General features: G+C 37.5%; 1 protein-coding gene across 1 annotated transcript in view; it reads right to left on the bottom strand.

Moving 5' to 3' along the window:
- Nucleotides 1-4,073: 4,073 nt before the first annotated feature.
- Nucleotides 4,074-17,777, bottom strand: part of LOC140231802 (uncharacterized) — a 47,545-nt gene continuing 33,841 nt past the window's right edge. The window contains exons 16-20 of the mRNA XM_072311954.1: nt 17,498-17,717; nt 16,437-16,457; nt 13,897-13,983; nt 4,767-4,832; nt 4,074-4,574 (exon numbers count right to left, since the gene is read on the bottom strand). Of these exons, the coding sequence (XP_072168055.1) occupies nt 4,074-4,574; nt 4,767-4,832; nt 13,897-13,983; nt 16,437-16,457; nt 17,498-17,717 (895 nt within the window). The remainder of the gene's footprint in view (nt 4,575-4,766; nt 4,833-13,896; nt 13,984-16,436; nt 16,458-17,497; nt 17,718-17,777) is intronic.

Below are 17,777 nucleotides of genomic sequence, written 5' to 3' on the forward strand. Positions count from 1 at the left end.
TATCAAACTGGTTTAGAAATGATAGATTATGATAAAACAAATTATATTCATTTTAAGCATCACTCTGTTATCACCATAATTGCAATTTACCATATCTTAATTAGTATGCCCTAAATAATAAAGCCTAATGCATCATAAATTATGTTCTGGGGGATGTTTCATCAATTTAGTCAGCGCTGACAAGTTTTCAGTCTCTGACAATTTTAGCAAAATCCTTGGTTTTGATTGCCTGAGAAGCTGTGGTCACTGACTGTTACTATGGTTATTGTCAGAGATTGCCAACTTGTCAGTGCTGACAACTTTCATGAAACGGTACCCTGGTCTTTCCCCCATTCTGCTAGATAAAACACGTATAATAATGTTACGTAGATCAGGTTTTCTGGGCTGCCACGTGTTCAAGCATCATTTGGCAATCCTTGTGCATAATTTCTCAGGTCATTATTTGCAAATTTGGTAATACGCGTACAATATAATGAAATTTTATATTTTGTTAATGGAATTAATTTACAGATGAAGTAGATATGAAGTAAACATACAGCTATATTCTAGGAAATTTAACTCATATCCACATTGCTCTTAGCGTAGTATGAAATAAAAACATTTTGCACATCACATAGAAGGAAGTAATTGGAACAAGCTTGATCATCAGAAAATTGAAGCGTATTCCACAAATTCTGACTGATTGAAAACAATCAAGTTTTGGGGGGTTTTTTTACGTCAAATGATAATGGCACATATCCTTGTAATATGAATTGGAATAGACTTTATATATCTTAAATCGTACCGTTTTTTTAACGATCAATGGCAAGAGATCACTAAAATCAAATTAACGGCTTGTGATTGACGAATGCAGATGTCATATACATGTATATATATATATATAATATGTATATATATATATATATATATATATATATATATATATACATATATGTATATATATAAATGTATATATAATATATATATGGGTATATGTGTGTGTGTGTGTGTGTGTGTGTGTGTGTGTGTGTGTGTGTGTGTGTGATATCATTTCATGTTGAATGCATTGCAAGAAAAAGATATGTTTCAATCTGATTCCTCCTTCACTGGTTCCTAATTCCCTCCCCCCCCCCTTCTCTCTCTCCTTCTCTCCCTCTCCCACAAAGTAGCCTACATACAAAAAAAAAAGTATGATACGATGACTGCTTTATTATACAAAGGCGCACTAGCAGATTCAGTTTGGAAACAGATAATCAAAAACAATAAAATAATTTCAACAAAGACAAACAGTCATGATAAGCATATTGTAAATCTATAGAAAATATGTATTTACTCAGTACTCTTCAACAGTCATGAGCATTTGCATGTACTACCGCTTTGGGCCATTGGGCTCTAATACACTCAGAAAAAAAAAGAAAGAAAGAAAGAAAGTACACACTTTTTCAAGTTCATAATTTACATAGAAGATTTTGATAAAAATCAATGTATTATATACTATATCAAAGGTAATTTAATTGGCTATCAGCCTAGTAGGTCAATATAAAGAGAAACCTTACGCATGAGTGAACACATTTGTTTTTGTCTTTCAAGGCACAAAAATAAATTGACAAAATGACAAAATATGTTTATTTCATTCATTCAGTTTAGTAATTTAAGAATTCATGTGATAAATTGAACAACCAAATATATTTCACAATTTTAATAATTTGAGAAATCAATTTAAATCCTACAAGGATTTGATAGAAAACTCTTCATTTTCCTTCATTAAATTTTCAGCCTTTATTGATCTTTAGGGCTTCAAAGATATTACAGAGATCATGGGAATATTTTTGCAACTGAATACATGTTTTTTATTGTCTTTAATTTGTTTTTGTTCTTATTGTTACGTGGTAGAGCACTTACGAATGGATGACAACTTGCTCAATTTTGCATTTTGTACTTTTGTCTTGGAAGAGAAAAACAAAGGTGTTCATTCATCCGTAAAGTTTCCCTTTCTACTGACTTACTCAGTTGATAACCAATCAAATTATCTTTCTTATGGTATAATACATTGACATTTAGCCAAAACTTATATGAGAAATATAAACATGAAAAAGCGTTTATTTTCTCTTTTTTTTTTCTTTTTTTTTTTGCCGAGTGTACATTATGTAGATAAAAAATACGAAAAATCGTGGGATCTCACGCACGGCGGTATCTATACTGTCTAACAAAAATGGAATACATTGTTATAATTACAGACATGATGGGTGTAGTAAAAAGTTGATTGGTAAAACCTACTTTCGGAAGCCCGAACTATGCTACTAGTATGTACATATAATTATACTACGTTGCCACATGCATATTTCGAATAATGAGAAAAAGACTACATTATCTATAAATTAATGTTCATCACTAATGTAAGCATCTGTATGAAAACCGTAAAAAAATACAAAAATAATAATGCTTTTTATAGGAACTGAGAATAATTTGGCCATTGTTTAAATTTGTGTATCGGTATAAGTTTACTCGAAGAACGTACAACCAATGAAATAAGAAGTTAAGATGATATTGGATTTCCGTGTATTAAAGAACAGTCGACCCGTATACGATCACTTCGTTACAAACCATTACTGATATCCAGTGGAATTGAGCTGCAGTGGTGGTGTCCATGAAGTTTATATACACCTAACGGGTTGCGGACATGATCTGTACAGTATGTCCCCCAAAAAAATTACAATCGGATTTTCGCATTGTCAACACCCAATATGATTAAACTGTCAAAATGCTACTCCACGGTCTTAAAATATAACATCTTAGCTCTGTTTTGCAGAAGACCCCATTCAATTTGGATAAGCGGTCACAGAGAAATGTGGATTGTTGTAAAGCATGTCATGAGTCTGATTCTTCCAAGTTTACCACTTGGATGCTCTTGGAACTGCAAATTACTGTGTGAACACAATAGACAGAACTTGGAGGGAGGAGATTCCTGACATGCTCTACAAAATTCCCCGTTTCTCTCTGACCACGGAAGTAAATCAAATGGGGTTTTCTGTAAGATGTTGGGAATGAGTTATAGTTTCATACCCTGAAATCGTATTTGGATTGATTCACTATTTTTAAAGTTATCGTTGCGGAGGGTACCGTGGTAATTATTTTTTTTTTTTGGACATACGGTAGTTCATGAATCCTCGAATAAAACTTCAATCCAAATTAAATGCAACCGAAGTGAATCTCTCAATCCGCAAAGTGAGCGAAACGATTGAGCAGAATGAACCACCTTCATTCACCCTCTTCGTATTGGAATCATAATTATATCTATGGATCTAGATATTGAACGAGAGAATCCTGTATAGTACACATCTTACACATGCACGTTTTGTTTGTTTCTATACCCATAAGTAGTGGCACGACAAAGTTATTCATATTTTATAGAGTATGTGTGCCAAATTTAGGTTCAAACTGAATTTTGTCTTCTTTTATTTTCCAAACAAAACAAATGAAATGTGTGGGTTATCAATTTATTTTCATAAATTTGTCTAACTATCGCAACTGCTGATCTACATGCATCGGATCCATAATCTCTTGCTTTCAAAACAAATGTGATTATAACTGTAATTTGATTTTAGTGGGAAGTTACCGTGAACAGCACAAGGGGTGGAGCGGGGTGGGGGTAAACAAATGACATTCGCAATAGTAATAATAGTATGTGTGCACTTTGAGCACTCAGAGTGGATTTAGCGCAATATGAATTCATATTATTATTATCATCATTAATCGGTCTTCGTTGTTTTTTTTTTAATTCAGATATTCAAATCTTACAGTCACCATGTAAATGACAATTTTCATGTCCAACTGGTGTCTGTTATTCACCAGGGGCTATGCTTTCGTGTAGGTGTTTGTAAACTTAACAATCTCAGCAATCCCCCCCCCCCATTCTGTATGTAAATTCACATCTACCTGATACAATATAGATGCAGCAAAAAATGTCATATAGTAAATGGACGGCATTGCAACTTTTGATTTTATACCTAATGAACAATAAAGAAATAACGAGAACAGAAGAACCTATAGATGAATTGCTGGAAAAAGTAAACCAAAAGACGAGGAGTGAACGATTACTCGACAGACTCCACGTTCTTTGGCAGCTCAGCAGATTGCAGCGACGGGTGCTCACTGAGCTGTTGGCTCGTAGCTCCACCGTAGTCTTCACGTGGGGTCTTCCCTTGTCGTGAGGACGCCTTGCTACCGCCTCGCCCGCGACCGCGTCCACGACCGCGACCACGACCCGGACCAGACCTGGCAGTCGTCGCCTGGCTCGGTGCCGCCTCGCCTCGATCCAGACTGCTGTCCCTCTGACCGCCATCCTCGGTGCCTTCTGCCGCTCGAGATTCGCGTTCGCCGCGATCTCTGCTGGCGTCTTCAGAGCGGCTCCGCTGCCGACCGCCTTCCGATCGGCTGGGGCGACGCGATCGCCTTCCGCGTCCTCGCGCTCGGGTTCCCCTGCCGCCGGATTCGCCTTCATCGGCGTTCCCCTCACCGCTGCGGTTACCGGTACCCGCAGCGCTTGCCGCAGCGCTCGCCGCACCACTAGCTGGGCCACTACCCGGACCGCCTGCCTCCTCATCGCCCCTTTCACTGCTCTTCGCACCACTCTTCTCGGTCCTTGCAACGCTCTTGGCAACGCTCTTCCCGCCGCTTTTCGCGCCGCTCTTGGCGCCGCTCTTGGTACCGCTGGCATCATCTTTCAAGGCGGACGAAGACCCGGCGTCATCGGGGGGTACGCCCGATGGTGCTCCGCTGCCACCTACCGGTACACCCGATTTGTTCTCGATAACACCGATGCGAGCATCCATTTTGTCCAGCCGCTCTTTGTTCTGCAAAGTAACATGATAAAGTAACTTTCAAAATTATACATTTACAAATCTCTATAAAAGAACACATTTGCTAGTTGCTACAATTTTCATCTTGCAAATACCGTCAGGCGCATATTCTCCTTAATAACATAAGCGTCGTAGAGGGGTCTCAATTATTGTTGACTAGTTTGCCTGAATCAATTTGATCAGTAGTAAAGGCTTCTCTTACCCAAGAGATATACAACCTAAATTATACCATGTGTGCAAAGTCATGAGAACATTCAGTGTACTATAGAGTGGCACAAGGCATCCGCACTGTCAACATAACACGGGTGATCTAAATACATGTACAGTATCTTCAGCACCTTTTACAGTCTTCTAAACTATATTGATTTTCTCTGGAGTTTAATGCAAGTGTGAGTTTCACTCATTGTTCGTGAAACTGCCCTTCATTTTGTTTGCAAACAAGTGTGCGCTTAGACATTTTTACGAGTTTCTCTTTTTTTTTCCTTGCAAACATAATAAGGCACACTGGGAGACATGTAAAAGGGAAGAGGTTGGAAACCTTTATAGAGTTAGAAGTATTACATATACGATATCTAACCACAATTACATCATACGTATAAATAAGCCTACATTGTACTTGTATTTTCTCCTGAATTCAAATGCAAAGAGAAAGGAGAAAGTTTTCTCTTTCTTTTTTTTTCACACCAGCTGCCATTCGTCCGTGTTCTGTCATATTAAACATGTGCTATATCACAACGTGAAAGTCAGATATATGAACTATATTCTTATCGATTCTAATAAAGCATTGAAACAATGCGCCCACAAACCACATAAAAAAAAACATATATATACAAGTGTATATGAAGCCAAAGTATGTATAAAAGGTCCTTTGCAAGTTTCTCCTGATCGAAGGTTTCCACAATCTGGGAAACTTCTGTGAAAATCTTACGTAAGAGGGTATCCATCCACTTCTTTTCGTTTTTATCTCTCTCTCTCTCTCTCTCTCTCTCTCTCTCTCTCTTATCATACCACACTGATGAAAAATATACATAGGACATAACTAAACATAAACACAGAACAATCTTCCGACGGATAACGGCAATAATGAGAATGCCCCATAACCCCGGATGTACGTGCATGTATTGGGCGTGGTACACTTGACCGTCTCTATACGAGTAAATACGTGGATGAAAGAGTCGATCTACGTTGCATTGATTACGTTTCACGCAATGTTTGACTGAATGCAAGTGTAGTTTCTGTGGGGGAAAAAACTAACAACATAAATTCAGCTGCGGGGAAGTCCACTCGTTTTGGTTACAGTGATCAGCAACATTACTTTACCAAAATACCCTTGATCCAAATGATAGAGTAACCAATCTATTCTAATTGTACTGACAGACATAAGAGGTTTATATCTGGGGTAGATTACTGATCGCTACGTGAAAGACAGAGAGGTCACCCGTAAACGCACGCACATCCGTGGCGGATAGCATTCTCTCGATCAATCAAAACAAACCGTGATACTTACGCAATATCCGCAGAAGTGTTGGAGAGAAGAAATGGGTGCGTGGACTGCAAATATGAAACGTCACGCAGCACTTCAGTCACATTAGTACACTATAAGCAATTACTGTAACTGGTATTTCAATTGTTTGTAACTATATGGTGCACATATCATACTATTACTAATCTCGACCGGTAAAGCGCAATTACTATACGTGTATATCAATACCTTGTAGATCGGTAAGATTTTATCACCCTGTACGAACACAAGGTTGATGAATTGTTATCATCAACATCACACAAGGAGAAAACTTCTTTGGAACTTAAAGGGATGGTATAGGTTTGATTGAGATGGGGATTCACATTTAAAGCTCTTACAAGACAATTAGAAACGACTTGTATTGAATATCAAAAGCATACAATATTATTTAAAGAGGAATTAAGAGGAATTTCATTTGATCGAAATTGGCTTTAAATGGCTGAGATATCCAAAAAAAACAAAATGGTCCTAATAAAAGGTGGGACCTACCTTTTATTAGGACAACTTTGTTTCACTTACTTTGTTCTGCTTGGAATGCATATCAAAAATAATTTTGAATTACTACTGTCTTAAACTGAAAGTGGCGTTAGTAAGTACAATCTTAACCACATGGTGTATGAGGAGTATGTGATTGAGTATTAGTAACAAAGACGGTAACAAACCAACGGCACTGCACACGTGAAAGCAAAGAACAGGCTAATGAAATGTGATGCATCTTTTCTGTTGGAATCATATTTTATTACATAAAATAGGCTAAAATACCTGATGATACACATACATGACATTGTGCGTGTAACTACATGTTGTATAATATGTATCAATATAATTTGTTCTGAAGGTGATAAAGCTCAAGATTTTTGCATATAAAGTCTTTGCAACAAGCCTTTCAACTTGAAATATTTTCACAACACATTCATTGCAACTGCTGCACAATCTCGCATAGCAATCTCACTTAAAGTGCAACATTGTATGGAAATTGTTATCAGTTTACAAGTGTTGGCATATATCTTGACATGTGGTGTTTAAGTACAGTGATATTGGTCTTCACAGCTTGAAAGAAGGTAAATTACCATGATCCTAACATCAGCTTTTGCCTTTGGTCGTATACCATTACATAGAACTCATAGAACTACAAGTATTACTTCAGTCTTGAGAGCTATTCCACCACCTGGGGTCTGTTTCACTAAGCTCTACACTCGATCCTAAGTTCAATCCAACTGATCTTAGGGACGATTTTGGAATTAATCAGTCCTAAAAAGTTAGGAACAACTTCACATAGCCACTTAGAAACAATATATTGCCCCTACCTTGCCACCATCTGCAATACATCTTCTAGCCTTCCCAACTAGATACGCATGATCTTAATCTGTCCTAACTCTAGGGGCAGTGTTAGGCTCGTTATAGTTCCCATGCTAGTGAAACAGGGTCCAGGGGGGTGTTTCATAAAACTGTTCGAACGACTTACGAGCAACTGGTGATCAATTCTTTTGCTGAATTATTGAAAATCTGATAAGTATAGCACATCAGAACTGATCACCAGTCGCTTGTAAGTCGTTCGTAACTTTACGAACAGCTTTATGAAACAGGGCCCAGGTTTCCCGAAAACCAAACCAAAACAAAACAATTTTTTAAAATATATAATAAAGAGTTGTATGGTGTAATTCTGTTGCCATGTTGTATGTACATAGGCATGAATATGTTTAAGAGGGATCAATCAGTCAGTGGAAGTTAGGAACTGTTTCACTAAGTCATTTGGGAACAATATCTTGCACTTACCATTCCAAGTTCTAGAGTACATCTTGAATGTCTCAGATGCATCTTTCCCAACTTGATCTGATCTGAATCTGTCCCAATTTTGAGTTGTTTTTTTTTTTTATGTTTGGCTCGATATCATTTTCATGTTAGTAAAACAGGGTCCTGATCCATGATATTCAGTATCTGACAGCATGGATACAGCTACCTTACCATTAAAACATGCCTTTTCTTTCCACACACTGTAAGTTTGTCTGTTTATTTGTTTTCACATCACTAACAGTATCAGAACTACTTCTGCTTTACAATGTTGTAAACATATGTACTGCACAGCGACGACATTACAGAAATGCAGCCTCTTTATGTGTTGTTTGAAAGTTTGCATGGTAAATCACAATGTAAATGAGGAAGAGAGGTTTGTGGTAATACCAGTCTCTTTCATGCAGATAGTTCACACATTTTTGTTTTGTTTTTTTCATTATTGACATGAATATCGTCACTGTGTTTGAAGGAAAGGAGGAACACTTTTGCAGACCCATTTCTTCTAGCACATGCAACATGAATAAATTATCATAGATGCAGTTGCAATCAGGACCTGGGCCCAGTTTTATTAAAAGATAAAATCAAATTTTAAATTTCCTTACTACACAGGCTGCCATAAACTTACAATGTACAGTTGAAATCAACTACATATAATCAATTTTAACTCTTCATAAAACAGGGCCCTGAACTCTGCCACAAGCATTGCCATGTATTGCAACATTGCATATTTTCACTGAAGCTAAAGGCTTTATAAACACAAAGGCATCTGTCCCTTCCTTGATATAGAAAGCTCTCAACAACCAAATACTTTGAATATATACATACAACTATCAAAATATGTATTACATGTATAGCTTTAACATTATGCATGTATATGTATATATATATATCAACACACATACAGCTTGTACAGTCACTGGTACTCTTATTTACATATCATATTGACTAATTAATAATGCACTTAAATAGGCTCTTACCTGTATATACAAAAAAAAAATATATACTGAAAAATATACTGAAAAAAAAGAAGACTACTCTAATCCCTTTTTTGTTGTAACTGGGAAACTGCGGTGTTAAAGACTATGGGAAGATATCTTGTCAATTATATTTCAGACACACTAGAACATCAAGGTGATCGAGTATTGAAGTACATTGTATAGATAATGCCGACAGAAAAAAAAAAAAAAAAAACACCAACTAAAGAATGGACGAGAAAAAGTGAACTGGTTTAAATACTTTACAACCCTTAACAATTTCCCAGATGTGGCATGTACATACATGTAAAACATGCCATGAGTAACATAATACCTCGAATCTGGTTTGTGGGAAGCCTTGAATTTTGAAGAAAAAAATGAATAAAAACATTACAGTTAGATCTGTGAAGCAAAGCATTAATGTTGTCATTGTCTGTGATCAAGCATCACCACAGAATATCATATTTGATATCAACATTGTGAAACAAAAGTAAAATGAAAGTTAAAGACCTATCTGTGAAGGGGGGGGGGGGCAACCAAAATTAAAATCAAAATCATGTGAAAGGACTTCTCTTTAAAGTCACCCAAATGTGCAACATCATGTTTATTGTATTTTTAAAGGAAGATATCACACATGATGACTGTTGAGAAATGTGTGGATTCAAGCCAAGCCACTTTTTTTTTGTGTCAAAAATTTCAGAACAGATCTATGCATGCTCCCTTCCCATCATCCTATGGAAGCACACTGTTCTAATTTTCAAACTGAAATCAAATTGCCTTGGTGTATTATACTTTCTTCAAACTTCAAGCGACAATATCTAGTATTCCCACACCATTTACACAAAGCTTATGGAACATGTCAAACATGTTCGAATCAGCTAATGAAAGAAAAATATTACCATTGTGAACACTTTGTCACAATACTCACTGTGGGCAGGTTTTGGATATTTTGAGTTATGGCAAAAAACTTACCTATTAGTATCTACACACAAAGCAAACCAATGTACAATGCCATCAGCATATATACATTTGTAAGCTATAGTGGGTGTGGATGGGAATTATGCCAAAAGAAATATTATGTTTATATGTAACATCTTTCTTTTTTTTTTCAATCAAGTTTTGGATTTGTCTCGTACAGTTGGTGAATCGTCACTTTCATAAACTAGAGAAGCACTCTGAGAGCGCAGACCCCTGCCAAGCATGCAGCTCATTTCCATCACTGATCTTGTTCTTCCATATAGATATCAGTGATTTCCACCCATAGCATGCTAAAAGTGTTTATAGTGTGCTGAAAGTCACCCGATTTCCCAATATAGAAGCCATTGTTACGTCATAAACCCTCAGCTGCACGGCGCGCCTCGCCCTAGCAGAAACTAGAGCACGCACTTTAGTGCGCGCATGTAAACCTCAAATACGTGCAGCCTGAACTCCCAAGTTCATTGACCCTACCTGCCAAAATATCAAAATCCTTCATAAATTCCCCCAAAATTCTCGGATCACTACCAAAATTTAATCGTTTGTTACTTGTGTCATTCTCAACCTTTCCTGTACGTTTCAACCCAATCCGTTCACTACTTTTTGAGTTATTTTGCACACGGACAAACTAACGAACGAACTAACAAACAAACCAACGGTAACGAAAACATAACCTCCCCCCTTGGCGGAGGTAATTACAGCCTACCACATTAATCTATTGAGCAATGAACAACTGGTCACAGTAAAAAGTTGAATACTGACTATTATGCACCTAGCCAAAGAGCACTCGTCGCATAAAACATCACGGCTATTGCTATCGACACTGAATTTCTCTCGAGAATGATTTTTAGGGACTACTAGGGGACATTACACAATTTATCCTCACAATAACTTCTCCAAATAAAGTAAAACTCCTCAATTCCTAAATGGCACAGCTTCATCAGTTTTCCCAACAGGCAAAGGAAACTGGACTTTAGACTGGTGGCAAGCTCATCAGAGAATTCTGACTGGTGCCATATAAACTTTAAAAAACGAAACAAAACAAAACAAAACAAGCCTTACTGCTCGCTAAACCTGTGGAGCCCTATCTACAAAGCTTGGTGAAGCTAGATAGAGTTGAACTGCTGGTATGGTTTGATCTAAGAGTTGGAGAATTTGTAGTGAGATGCCATCTTTGAGATGTTACACTAAAGTGCACTTACACAAGACTCTGCTGCAAAAAGAGTCAAAGTGGAATGGTGGTGAAATCTTATCTGCAATTAATATTTGGCAAGATTTTTTTCATTTTTCAGAACTATTGCCTCTCATGAAACGTATGCCTACACAGTGAGATATCAGAAAATATGTACACAAGGATATAATGTACAGGACTTGGCATTTTTGGCACCTCTACACTGCAGATAGGTCAAGGCTACCTTCTTGTTTTATGGTTTCACATTAAAGACATTGGATAGGTGCTAATAATCTACGAGGACCTGTTGAGGATTTAAAGAATTTTCATTCACAGGGTTTTCACTCTGTACACTTCAAATAGGAATCGCTCCGGCGCTAGGCTAACTCCTACATCATCAATTAACTGTTACTCATACACATCACAAATATCAATACAAATTTTTCTCATTTAGGCCCGAATTCACGAAGGTGGTACAAATGAAACCATGGCTTAAACCATGGACAAAAACCGTGGAGCGCCAAGTGTCGCATGGAATATTTCGTTACGAAATCAGTCATTTCGTTGATGAAATGATTATTTTGTAACGAAAGGACAACATTTTGTAACTAAATTAACATTTCTTCCACGAAATGATAATTTCGTTAGCGAAACGGTCATTTTGTCAACGAAATGACCAATTTCGTAACGAAATATTCCATGCTACACTTAGCGCTCCATGGTTTTTGTCCATGGTTTAAACCATGGTTTCATTTCTACCACCTTCGTGAATTCCGGCTGATGTGTGAATACCGGCAGGACTCGGGAATCAAAACCTATCTGGATTTGAACACACACACACACACACACACACACACAAACATATTAAAACACACACGCTCGCACACACTGGATGCAACTAAGCTTCCACACACATAGCTCACACAGCTGATACTGTTTTTCATGCTACATATATATGTAATCTGCACATGGTCATTGGACTGTGTGTCAGCTTCTGCCAGCTTCGCTCTCTGTCTCAGAGTGCAATAAGCCTTCTACAGATTCAACGATAGGCCCATCTTGCTACCTAGGAGTTGATTCAAGGTGTAGTTTTCATCAGCTTCTTCTATAAATCTTCATAAACAAAATACTGTTGGTAAAATAATGGACTTCATCAAAACAACAACAACACCAATTCACACCACAACGCTGTAGCTATTACGAGCTCTGCTGCAAAAGTAAGATGCCATCGATTATCACCCCTACAGAGGGCTGTTTTCCTTGCAGGAAGAATACAAAAGGTAAGATCTTTTTTTCTGCTCATGTCCCTCAGTCGTTTCAACCACTACCACCTGCATCTCTGCCATCTTTATCCTTGTCTTTGCTATCATTATTATTCTTTTCCCCATCATCTTTCTTATCATCATCCTCGTTCTTCTTTCCGCCATCGTCTTCTTTGTCGTCTCCTTTTGATGATCCCTCCTTCTCATCATTCTCTTTCTCCTCCTTCTTCAGTTTCTCGATAATTGGTTCCACCTCGTCTTTGAACTCCTCAAGGACCAGCTGGAGGTCGCGTATCTCTTCCCGTCGCTATGGTAACACATCACACCATTGCACGACACACCAAGAGTGAGAGTTACAGCAGAGGAGGAGAGGAAGTGTGGGTCAAAATGTGAGAAAGAGGTGGGAGTTAGTCAGTGCACTGTTCTCCAAAACAAAAACATCTCGGTGACTGTGTAAAATCTTGTTAGTTAAGTGTTCATAAGTTCAACCTACTCACAGATAGTACATGAACCAGCACACAAAACACTCAACATTCTTTGACGAGACAACACACCTAACATTAAAGGGTATGTACAGTTCTGGTCGAGGTGAGATTTAGCTTTTAATGTTTTGCGAGATATTCAGAAACCACTCTATGAGATGTCAAAGAGCATACAGTTCTAAGGGGTATCAAAAGTTTATTCAATGAAAATCGGTTTTTAAATGGCTGATATATCCAAAAACAAGGTGAAACAAAGAGATCCTAATGTCGCCTTTTATTATTAGCACTTTTTTGGATATCTCAGCCATTTGAAAACCAATTTTCATCAAATAAACGTTGAATCCTTCTTAAAATTACATGCTCTTTCATATTTCATAAGAGGTTTTTCATTATCTCACTTAGGAATGTTCAAAACATGAATCCCCACCTCAACAAGAACTGTACAGTCCCTTTAAACATCATGCACTTTTTTTTTCCCGCACACTTCCTGTCATGCTCTCAGTTTTACATCACTTATTCCTGACACACTTCCTATCTTGAGTTATTTAGATGTAAGCATCTCAGAAATGAAGGAAGTTTACTTTGTGCCCCTCATCTTTAGAAACTGCCCCTCCCCCTTAAAAAAAACAAACAAACAAACAAACACAAACCAACAAACACAAAACATCAACATATTCTCTACCAGGATAATATATCACACAGGATTTTGTATGTGTGCTTGTTTATCTTTCTAGAGCATAGTCCCACTCATAGGCACCAATCCACATCCTGCTAGCACCCTTTGGGTGTCATTCACATTCATTTTTATGGTGGAACACTCATCAATCACACATATCACTTGAAGAGCAGCTCTTTAGGCTGTCTCATGGTGAACTCACCGCCTTGGTCTCACTCTCCACCTTCCTGGTCAGATGGACCCTGACCGTCTGGACACTGCTCTCCACTTTGGCCATCTGTTCCTTGACCTATGGATTGATGACCACATACAGTACTCAAAAGTGACCAAGGGGGAAAGGTATCGCATTCACTGAAGTGTAATGAAAATTGAAATAAACCAATTTTGTTGTGCACCTGAATCTTGCGCAGTTTCATTCTTATTTTGAAACCTGTTTTTCTTCGTAATGGTAGAAAGTATGTATGCAATTAATGACGTACGTGAATAAGTCTGAATTTCTCTTCCTATACTCATGTATGAATTATAATGGACCTACTTTAGAATTCTGAACTATCCATGGAAAACATTTCACAGAAACAGAGAGACTGCATATTTCTTTTTCTTTGGATAAAGAGAACTCTGGAGCAGTAACAAACTGAAGAAATTCTGATTTCTTGGAAGTTATTCCAATTAAATTCAAGTTTGAAAGTTTGCAAATCATTACATAATGCAATAGAGTGATCATCATTAAAATGTGACCTGTTGGTTAAAAACTTAAATAGAAACTTTTCATTTATTCAACATCAGTAATTTTAATGGTAATCTGCAACATATAGATACTCCATTCCATCACAATCTGTTCAGATTTAAGTATGACAAAAGAAAAAAAAACAATTTCAATGGAGAAAAACAAAAATCCAGAACTTTCTGCTTGAACAAAAAGGAAAGTTTAATAACACACAAATTTTGGATTTACACTTGGTTTGGGATCATGCACACATTGGTTGAATAATGTTACAACATCCATCAAAACTTCATGACTCTCACTCTATAAACAATATAAAATGGGTCATGCAAACATATTTTGTATATCATACACAGCAAATACAAATACGTGTATAAACACTTTTCTGGGATGATTATCCTAGGAGCTCATTTAAAATTTATGCCATGCTCTTCATACAATGATACGAGTGCTGCTGAACACATAGTGTGTATGAATGAAGGTAATACCCCGGGGTATTCATGGTCATACAGTCAAAGTGTTGTGATGTGGAACAGAAACAATATAATGTGCATAGTTATACAGTGGGAAAAAATATGTATCAGCAAAACAAGGAATAAAAATCAACTCTGAAAACACAATCATCTTTCTGGCATACATGTAATATGTTAGGGGAAACCAACCAACTGCCTACTGACATATTTGAACCTATGTCATGTGGTGATGGAGGTGTCATCAAAAACCAAGCAAACAAACAAACATTGGAGGGGAAAATAAGTCCAAGATGAATATCGCAAACATTGATAAAGGAAAATCAAACTTGATACACACAGAAAATTTTGTTAGTAAATAAGATACTACCAATATGTGCGGGCTCTAAAGTAAGGCAACAGTATATTCACCTTACATGGGCCCAACACGATATCAAAATCACTCATTTAGAATGTATTGCATGATTGATCACAAAAACAAAAATGTGCATGTGGAAGGGAACTTAGAGGGTTCAAATGTTTGATGAATAAAGTGCATAGAGTAAGTGCATACTCCTAAGACTGATTTTGCAACAGTTTATTTCAAATCATCTGAAAAGGGGATGTTTTGGCACCCAGCAGAATGTTGAAATCAATCTGCCTGAGTCAGAAATAATTGTAATGACCTGCTGCAGTCAATTCTTTTTTTCACGTTCTACATTGACAACACTGAGATTGTAGCCTAAACACAAAATGCCTGTTTGATTCTGATATGGTAAACACCAAACATTTATTTTCCACAGGAGGTAGTTTATCCTTGTCAGAAGCATCTAAGAGATAAAACAAGGGTAACTCCAATCAAATTTATGTATACTGCGGTGCATGCAGGCTCATAAAAAGACAATCTATAAAAGAAAAAGCATGCAAACAATACAATTTAAGTCAAACCATTATTTCTCTACTTGAATGCCATAAAAGTGGGGGGGGGGGGGAGGGGGTACAATGTATCTGAATTCTTTAAAAAAGCATCTATAAACAAAAGAGCATTTAATATCATTAATGGAGTTACTACATTTCCTTTGTTCCTATTATTACACATGCTGCCAAAGCAAAACATATCACCAGCTGCTGGCTTACTTGCTTGGTGTGGAATACTGGACACAAATCTCAACATCATTTTTCATTCTGCTCTCCCGTATGTATATCAATCAGTTCATTATCAATCAGTTCATTGTCGAGTTAATGATTCACAAGAAATGATACTGTCACTGCCTGGTATTTTGTATGTATTTTTATCTCCTATGGCGACCACGGATGACATGTCGTAGCGCTTTGCATCCAGTGGAAAAGGCGCTCTATAAATGTCTACTATTATTATTATTATTATTAAATGAGGTGGTAAACATCGTGTACGACACTGTATGATCTTGGTACACTTACACATACATGTGAAAACAAAGAAAGACATCACAGGTGTGCAGAGTGAGTACGGCAAATCAATTACTCGGTGTGAGAGAGCAACAAAATAATAACAAACAAGGCACCAACTACGCCATTGGAGATACAAACCTCATCAACCTTTCTCCTTTGCTGTGGTCGCAATGCAGGATGAGTCAATACAAATGTTAACGTTAAAACACTGAGCATAGCGACAGTTATCATGGTAATGATTGCACAAAAAAAGCAAATGCTGTGATCAGACAAGGATCAAATTTAATACAAAGAACAGGCACAGATGGCTGACAAGCAAATACCGAACCACTGTGGCAGAAAGAAGCAAGTGAGTAATTCGTCCAAGTCTGATTTCATGGTGTTTTTTTTTTTTTTTTTTTGAAATGCCAAAATTTGACAGATCAGTTGGTCTAAATCTTTGTGTGAAAAGAGCAATTTCATAAAGATTACTCTTGCAAATGGTATGAGAATATTCTAATAGGAATTCATTGTTCATATTGGGAAGGCCCTCAATTACTGTTGAGACAGATTTCAACTTCATGCCCTATCAAAATTCTGAAGTACAGACTGAACATTAGATCTGCCAAAACTGGATTCATGAGTAAATGAAGATGGGTCTTGTTTGTGGGTGTGTATGATGTGCAATAGTCCAGCAAACAATGAGGCAGAGATTCAGTGTACATAGACATCCACAAATCAGCCACTGATCTTCACATAGAGACCTTACAGCTGCCTGTGAGCTTTGTGAAGCCACCTGTAAACTTCTGTCTTCATATCACAAGTTCTGCATGATACGCATTCTTCTAATAAATAGCACATGGATAGATCACTGATGTGTCCTGAAATCATTTGAAGAACACATTCTGCTTGCAATGTACATCATAACCCATGCATTCAATTCCTTTGTATGAAATGATTTAACATAAATTTCTTGCAGAAACTCTTTGCCATTATTTCAATGACGTGTCACATTTCACATTTTTGGCAAACATATTTGGAGAGAATTTACATGTACAAGATCTAGCTGTTCTACCTCTGACATACTAACATACTCTGACTTAGCTCGTTTGGAGAGTGAACAGAAAACATGGTACACACTTGTAGTCTGCATGAGACAGACACACAACAACAACAACAACAACATGGCAATATTTATCATGAGTTACATTGAAACTGACCTTATTCAACTCTTCGTCCATGAAATCAATCTTCTCCAGAACGGCAGAGTCCACCTTGCCTCCCTTGCCAGCTGCTAGCTTCTCCTTCTGGGAGACAGGGATGGCCGCAGCCTGGGGTGCGGCCCCGCCCGCCCCCTTCTGGGCATTGGACTCCAGCTGCTGCTGCATCTGGGTGAACTTGACTGAGAACTCCTGTCGGATCATCTGCACATCGCGGATCCTGCAGGAAGAGAGGGTAAAGGTGGATCAAGCAGGGGGTGATCAGGTGCGCCACAATATT

The sequence above is a fragment of the Diadema setosum genome, chromosome 8 (assembly GCF_964275005.1).
Source record: "Diadema setosum chromosome 8, eeDiaSeto1, whole genome shotgun sequence".
Classification (NCBI taxonomy): domain Eukaryota; kingdom Metazoa; phylum Echinodermata; class Echinoidea; order Diadematoida; family Diadematidae; genus Diadema; species Diadema setosum.